The sequence below is a fragment of the Benincasa hispida genome, chromosome 4 (genome assembly GCF_009727055.1).
Source record: "Benincasa hispida cultivar B227 chromosome 4, ASM972705v1, whole genome shotgun sequence".
NCBI classification, from domain to species: domain Eukaryota; kingdom Viridiplantae; phylum Streptophyta; class Magnoliopsida; order Cucurbitales; family Cucurbitaceae; genus Benincasa; species Benincasa hispida.
Window position 1 is genome coordinate 33,182,500 of NC_052352.1, and position 8,461 is coordinate 33,190,960.

Genomic DNA, 8,461 nt, shown 5'->3' on the forward strand with positions numbered 1-8,461 from the left:
TTCACTTTGTTCGTGATAAGGTTCTTGAGAAAAAGGTAGATATTCGTTTTGTCCCTTCTGAGAAACAGATTGCAGATGGTTTAACAAAACCATTAACAAAGGTGAAGTTTCAAGAATTGAGGGTGAAACTCAACATTCTCTTGACACAGTTGATTTTGAGGGAGAAAGTTAAAACAGCTCACTGACCTTCATCTCCTGCTCAACTCTCTTCTTCAACTACTTGATTGAATATGTGGTACTCATCAAGCTCTCCAAATGTCATCTTCAAATTCTGCCATGTGTACTCTCCCTTCTTCAGCTACTTGATTGAATATGTAGCAATCATCAAGCTCTCTAAATGTCATCTTCAAATGTTACCATGTGTACCTGAAAAATGTGGTAACTTACTTCAATTATTGTTTCAACATTATGCCGTTAAAGAAACTGATTTGTGTAATCGTAAGTAGTGGACAATTATAGTTAATTTTGTAGTGCGTAGAGAAGGAGTTTATTTTGTGGTGTACCACTCTCCACATATAACTATATTCCTGTGGGTATTTAAACCCCATTTCATCTAATAAAAAAAAAAATATAGAGAGATTACCCAAATTCCAAGTAATTCAACCAAAAGCTTCACTTAAGTGAAGTGAAAAAACTTCAAAATTTGTGAGACAAAATGGAAGACTTCTTTCATATGGAAAAAGAGACAAATAATGGTTGCAGGCCATAGAAGAAGCATACAAAAAGCGGAGAGCCCATGAAAAGTAAAAAGGGGCAAGTTTGTCCAAATGCTTAAAATTGTACACACGTACACTACCGGCTATCGCCAGCTCCTTCACTGTTGCATTTTCATTTTCTCATACCTCACAAACGAATTCTTTCTTTTCCCAGTGATTTTGATTTCTTCTTCTTCAATCTGAAAAGGGTCGTTCTCAGAGAAATTTGAAAAGGGGTGGAAGAGAAAAGGCTGTTTGTTTTGATTGCTCGTGAGTTGTGAAGTAGAAGAAGAAAAGAAGATAAATGATGGGTTCTTCTTCAAAAGGAAGATGCAGTAGTTACGATTACTCTTTCAAGATTTTGTTGATTGGGGATTCTGGTGTTGGAAAAAGCAGTATTCTCCTTAGCTACATCTCCAATTTTGTTCATGATCTTTCTCCCACCATAGGTTCTCTCTTTCTCTCTATCTATGCATGTTTTGATGGTTAATTCTCATAAAATCGTTTTTTCTTGAAAACCCAGATGCTCCATTCTGAGTTTTGTTCTTATTTTAGTCCTCAAAGAAGTCTTGATAGTTCTGTTGGTTGGTTGAACATATGTTGATCAGATACTCTTGTTTTTCCCCATATTTTTCTTCTCCTTTGTTGTTAGTTTGCTGATCATATAATTTCCTGATTGATTTATGGTATTTCAAGTGCTTGTTGAATTGGGAGTTATATGCTAGAATGGTTTATGGAACTTCATGGGTTAAAGTGTTGTTGTAGTTTGAGCTAGTGGCTTTGAACCAACTTTTTGGTTTAGTAAATTTGTTCCCATATGCATGATTAATTTAACAAGCATTGATATTAAATTTACCATGTTCATTGATAATTTAACATGGTATCAAATTGGAATCTGCAGTGTAGTTTCCACCCCAATTAATAGATTCTCACTTGTTGGCCATTCTACAAAATTTAATATTGATATCATTAACTTTACCATAACCTATCAACAGAAGCTTCTGGGTTCATGGGTGATTTAACCATTTAGGACTTAGGAGAGCCATTATGTCCTTGGAAAAAATCAATTATACTTGATGCAGGTGCCTTTAAAATTCTCATTGTTGAGGAGTTTGTAGAGACAATTAAAAGGTCCCCTAGTGAGAGTACTTGTTTTCTTTTGTTTTCTTTCTTTTGAAAATGTTACATATAACTCGGAGGAAATTCAAACCTGTAACCTATAACCTAACTTGATGTTAGTTTCTAATCACTTAGCGACACAAAATTTGGTGAGAGCTTAGTTTTTTTTTTTTTTTTTTTTTGCTTTCTCAAACAATTAATTACTGAGAGAGAAACTTGTAATTTTCATTGTATACGGATTGGAAGTAAATTGGGTTTCATATATGTTTGTAATGCGGCTCATCACTTCCCATTTTAATCACTATTGCACGATATTCCATATCCTATTTAAAATTAAAATATTGTTGCAACAAAGAGCAAGGATATTACGTAAGATAGATTGGATATTGTTGTTATTTTAACCTTATAATTCCTCCCTTCCCCTGTTTAAGTGTGCTGGGAGAAGCCTCCATTAACTTCTCGTTTCTCTCGATTGATCTCCGTTTGTGCATTGCTCCAGGTGTGGATTTCAAGATCAAGATGGTAACAGTTGGTGGAAAAAGATTGAAGCTGACAATTTGGGACACAGGTAACTGGATGATTGACTAGTTCCCTCTGGTCACATTTTTACTATTTTACCTTGTTCCAGCTTGTCTATACAGGATATTTTATGTTCTTTTTTCCATCCAATATGAGAAAATAACATTTGTCCGGGTGTTATAAAAAGAATGTAACTATTGTGGATTCAATTCTCTTTGTTGAGGGTATTTATTCTATGTTCTTGTATGCAGCTGGACAAGAGAGATTTGGAACATTGACAAGCTCTTACTACAGAGGTGCACATGGAATCATTCTAGGTATGATAGAAAGGAGATAAAATTCTCTTTCCACAATTGTCCTGAAAAACAATCTTTGAAGTTCTTTTATCTCCTGAAAACATTGATAAGCTTACCTTTCACATGTTGCTGATTTCATTTTAATTTTCTTGATGGATTTGTAATTTTAGTCAAGACTGTTAAATGATATCAAATGAAAAATATTCAGCAATTGAGAGCATATGGAGACTTTTTGTTTGGTAACTGAGATAACGAGAATTGCGAATTGAGATATTAGAAACAGAGCTAAAGAGACGAGACTCGTGAGCAAGGAAGTAATTAATCAGTGTTCACTTCACCTTCATCTTTTATTTTCTCTCATATGTTCGTCTAAATGTCCAATTCAAGCTGTATTGAAAACAAAAGCTCCATTCAATACGTTTAGCTGTTTTCTTCTGTCATGTCAACATCTGGCAGCTTTTTTCACCTCATTTATATTGTGTTCGTGCTCCGTATTTTCTTTCTTACGTTTTATAAGTACATCCGATACCTTTTTATTTTGGAAACTAGCTCTCATGGCATGTTTTTTCACAATTGAATGCATCAAATTTAGTTTGAACTTCATGAGGCCTGACACTGATCTATGTTTTGCCAACAGTGTATGATGTTACCCGACGGGAGACGTTTACAAACTTGATGGATGTATGGGCAAAGGAAGTGGAGATGTATTTAACAAATCGTGAGTGCATAAAGATTCTAGTTGGAAATAAAGTCGATCGGGTAAGTTTGTACTACTATTCCACGTTCATCCTTTGTCAACATTCTGTTGCCATGCTGTCTTAATTAGCTTACATTGGGCAACATTGATAATCTTCAAAACTTTAACCCTTCATTCCAATTTATATCACATTAGGAGAAAATTTTTAAACCATGTTCTTAATTGTGGTGTTGTGTTTCGAAATCTTATTGTTGACAGGGTAGTGAAAGAGCGGTAACAACAGAAGAAGGTATGGAAGTTGCCAAGGAGCATAAAAGTTTGTTTCTTGAGTGCAGTGCTAGAACTCGAGAAAATGTCGACAGGTGCTTTAGAGAACTCTCTTCAAAGGTAGCACTCTTGACACTAAGAAGCTCACGTTTTACTTGAATCATCTCCAAACTTCATTGTGTTATAGTGGGCATAGTGACTCCTAAGAATGGGCACTACACACAGTACACCTTTGTACTCAAGTATTAGTTAGGAGCTATAAACAGGATTAGTCATAGTCTTTCTGAACAAAAGCACATAATCTTAATTTCACTTGAACTCAAAGAAAGCCAAAAAAACTTGTCTATGCAACGGTTTTATACTTCGAAAGTATGATAGCTTGTTGGGGCATTTTCTCTTAACATAGAATCAAAAGTGGTTCTGGTGGTGGCAGAAAACTTTCATTTATTTTCCATGTTGGGTTGGCTGTAAAGATCTTCAATGTCGAATATATTCTATTTCATGGCTTTTAGGCATGGTCTAATTGGTTTATTATAATCCAGATCCTGGAAGTTCCAAGTCTACTGGAAAATGGATCTGTTGTTGTGAAACAGAAAATTTTGGACAACACACGAGCACGCAAAGAAGCAAACGACAGGGGTTGTTGCCACTAACACGACCGTGTAATGCATCCTATGGCACAAAACAAACTTATAGAAACAGATTTAGAAGATCTAAAGATACTGCTGATGGAAGTTCTTGATCAGAACAGAACCCAGAAAAGATACAAATGGGCTATCCAAGGTGATTACATGATCTTTTGCTATTCCATTTGGCTGTCACTGTTTCCATCCTTTTTTTTTTTTTTTCCTATCTTAGAAAAAGGAATAAAAATGCATTTCAATAGTATCTTTGAGATCATTGTATATGGTTGAATTTTGTCGAGACAATGATTTTGAGTGAAAAAAATTACTAAAATCTCTGTAGATCATATGAATACAGTTTTTTTTTCCAACTTTGCTCTAGTCTTTAAACTAACCCATCAAGTAAAACTAGCAAATAACAAAACTTTTGGTTCTATGATGGTTTTGATTGATAAGGGCTATTATGATCTTGAAGCTTTCTTTTACTTTGGTCTTAAATTATAGAATGGTTTAAATAATGCATCCTAAAGTGATGAAATGGAGAAGTTTGGTGGTTGTTTATTGATATATTTGTAAAATATATCAAGAAGTTCATTATGTTGTTAAATTCTATAATTTATTAAATAGCTCATTATCCTTTTTAATTTCTTGTTTCAATATTTTATTTTAAGTACAATTAAGGGAAGGGAATTAGAACTATAGACCTCGTGGTTACTTACACGGACCTTTTTTTAATGAAAGTGATGTAGATTTTTTCGGAAAAATACTTTTGGTACCTAGGTTTTGGGTTAAGTTTTTATTTGGTTCTTAGGTTTCAAAATATTCCACTTTTAGTCCTTGAATTTTGAGCTTGATTTTCGAATTTAGTCCTTAAGTTCTAAAATGTTATCTTGAGATTTGAGTTTTGCTTCAATTTGATCCATACGTTTCAATAGTTATACATTTAAGTTCGATTTAATAAATTCATACATATGAGTTAGTGTTCAAATTTTTGCTCTTTTGTTTTCGTCTTTTTTGGTATGTGATCTTTTATTTCTTGACAGAGCTATATGAACTCATGTCCAATAAAAGTAATGGCATACATGGATAAGAAATAAATGGTACTAAATTTTGATTCAATGGTAAATGGTATAAAATTTGTAAATGAAAAAAATGGTATAAAATTAATTATACTTCGATTTAATTTAAAATAATAGGATAAATTATTACTCCCTTTGTAGTTCGACAATGGGTTCAAAATTTTAACTTCAAGAAAAGTAGTAAATATTTCATAGTTTCAAATAAAAGGTAAATAAGTCAATTTATTTACAAATATAATAAAATATTACTTTCTTTTAGTGATAAACTGCAATAGACTTCTATCGCTCAAGCTAGAAGTTTATTGCAGTCTTATCATGGATAGAAAGTGACATTTTGCTATACTTAGTAAAAAAATTTAGCAGTTTTATCATTTAAAATAATTACTCAATATCTTATTCATTAAATATGGCCTTATTAACAATGTGTTTATCTGTGTACTTTAATAATTGTGTTAATTTCATTTTCGTTTTCCAAATTTGTCACTATTTTAACTAAATCTTAATATGTATTGTATGAGATGTTTAGGGTTATTTTTTTAATAAAATAAATAGAGATTCACTATATTATTATTGGTGCCAACATGAGCATAATTCAATTGGTATGATATATTACATTTACAAGTCATCAAATGATATTTTTGAAACAAAATTCAAATTTTAGGTGTAAAAATGAAACTTTTAAAATTCTAATGGCAATTCAAACTTAATGAAAAAAAAAAATCAATTTGATATGCCCAATTTTTAAAATTAAAAAATCGGTTAGATCACACATTTACCCGCGAATAAGAAAAGACGAAGGTCATATCTTAACCTAAATTTTGAAAAAGTAATACATGAGTGCAACCTCCAGTCATCTCTCCAAGTATCTTCTAAAAAGAATATTTGAATGCATTTTACATTGCATCCATCTTTGTGTAGTTCATTCAATTATCCAATCATAATTTGTTATATTATAATTTTTTTTATTAAAGAGAAGGTATAAAAATGAATATACTTGAAGCTATATCTGAGTATTACTCTTGAAAAATAAAATTAAAAAATATATATTTATTTTTCTTTTTTTTGAAAAAATAATTCTTGGTAAGACAACTAATCACCAGTAGAATGATTAGATACAATCTCCATATCTCTATCCTACAAACAAGAAATTAAAAAAATACATATATTTTTCAAAAAAATAATATTATTTTAAATAAATAAAAATATCACATGACAATATTTTATTGAACTATATTTGGATTGATAGAATGGAGAACCCAAATTTTTCTCCAAAAAGCTCAAAGTTCTCAGTAATGGCAGTCCACCAAATTGGTGGCAGCCATTGCAACAACACCCGATTTATCTCTTTTATCATCTTCAGGTGCCGGAAAGTTGAGATCCAAATCCAAACGCAACAAATTACTTCTCTGCTTTTTAGGACAACGACGCTCAATTTCACTGGAATCTCTCGAAGCTCCGCCGCAGCCACGGCGGTGGCGTCTCATGTGGCCGCCGAGGGCTTGGCCGGAAATGAACTCCGCCCCACAAACGGAGCACTCGTGGACCTTGATTCTATGATTCACCAATTTGAGCTTGTTGTAATAATCGCTTCGGCTCATACGAAGCTGATCGAATCGGTTCGAATCGTTGTTGTTCAATCGTTGTTGCTGCTGTTTATAGGTCGACGCTGTGCCGGAGATCGGTTTATGGTTGTCGGCGGCGGCCATGGCGGCGTTCTTGTGGCTGGACCGATGGCCACCTAAGGCTTGAAATGATGGGAATGTTCGGTGGCAGGTTTTGCACTCGTATGCACAACAATCCGCTGCCTTGCTGGCACCTATGATTTAAATTAAGGACAAATTACAGTAATGTTTAAATTTTAGAATGTTTCTAATAAAATTTTAAAAATACATTTTTAGTCTTGAGTTTTCTAGATAAATGTGTTTGACTATTAGAATTTTAAATTAGTCATTTTTAGTCTATAAATTTTTAATAATAGTTTTAAAAAGTCTTCTTCATTAACAAAATTGACATGTCTGTCCAAATAAATTATTTAAATATTGATGTGGCTTCTAACTAAATTATGATTTGGATTTAAATTTGTCTCGAGCAACCCACATCAATGTTTAAATAATCTACTTGGACATATCTGTTAATTGAAACAGTTAATGAAGATGGTCTTTTAAATTTATTATTGAAAACTTAAGGACTAAAAATGGTTAATATGAAACTTGAGGAACCAAAAGCACCAATTCCAAAAAATTTAGGGACTAAAAAGGTATTTCCCCCTAAAATTTAATGTGATATTTGTTCTTAAATTTACAAATTTTTCAGGGCTATTTTTAAATATAGAAAAATAAATCAAAATATTTACAAATATAGCTAAATGTCATTGTCATTGATAAACTAGTATCATCTATTGCTAATAGACATTGATAGTTGTGGATAGAATGTGACATTTTGCTGTATTTAAAAATATTTTAAATAATTTTTTATTTAAAATAATTTTCTAATTTGTTAATAGATTGTCAACATATTAAATATTTTTAAAAAATTTAATAGATCGATTAGATAATCCAATTACGTGTTTGATAATAATTTTTTTCAATTTTAACTTTAAATCTGTGAAGTCAAGACGAACATAGCTCTATTGACATGCGATGTGTTAACAACCAAAAAATTTGAAATTCAAACTCCCCACTATACCTAAAAAAAAGTTTATGTTTGTGAATATATGGAAATGTAGAATAATTTAGTATGTGCAAAATTGAAAATGGTAAGACTTATCACATACTTTTTAAATTTAAGAAATAGTAAATCTCATTTAGTAATTATTTTGATTCTTATTTGTAGGTTTTGAAAATTAAGCTTATAAACATCACTTTCACCTCTAAATGTCTTGTTTTATTGCCTACCTTTTATCAATGTTTTTGTTTATTTTTGTTTTTAAAATTTGACTAAGATTTTAAATCATTTATTTAAGAAATATACAAATTAAAACATTAAGAGAAAGTAGACTTAATTTTGAAAATCTAAAAATAAAAAATTAAATGACACTGAACATACATCTTTCTTAGTTCAACAAAATGTGGAATGAGAAGATTTAAATCTCAAAAGTATATGCTTTTAACTTGCTAGGCCACTAAATTTTTAGGAACATATCAATCACAAAATTAGAATTTGTTAA

At 31.5% G+C, this 8,461-nt stretch overlaps 2 protein-coding genes across 2 annotated transcripts in view; one reads left to right on the plus strand and one right to left on the minus strand.

The window, feature by feature from the left end:
* The first annotated feature begins 780 nt into the window (after positions 1 to 780).
* Positions 781 to 4,597, plus strand: LOC120076003 (ras-related protein RABC2a-like). Its single transcript, XM_039029776.1, has 6 exons — positions 781 to 1,144; positions 2,314 to 2,382; positions 2,585 to 2,650; positions 3,267 to 3,388; positions 3,585 to 3,713; positions 4,136 to 4,597. The coding sequence occupies exons 1-6, from the start codon at positions 1,000 to 1,002 to the stop codon at positions 4,244 to 4,246; spliced, it is 642 nt and encodes a 213-aa protein (XP_038885704.1). The 5' UTR covers positions 781 to 999; the 3' UTR covers positions 4,247 to 4,597.
* A 1,816-nt stretch (positions 4,598 to 6,413) lies between these two features.
* The window catches only part of LOC120076169 (zinc finger protein ZAT5-like), a 6,950-nt gene continuing 4,902 nt past the window's right edge, over positions 6,414 to 8,461 (minus strand). The window contains exon 4 of the mRNA XM_039029937.1: positions 6,414 to 7,111. Coding sequence (XP_038885865.1) covers positions 6,582 to 7,111 — 530 coding nt within the window. The 3' untranslated portion in view covers positions 6,414 to 6,581. The remainder of the gene's footprint in view (positions 7,112 to 8,461) is intronic.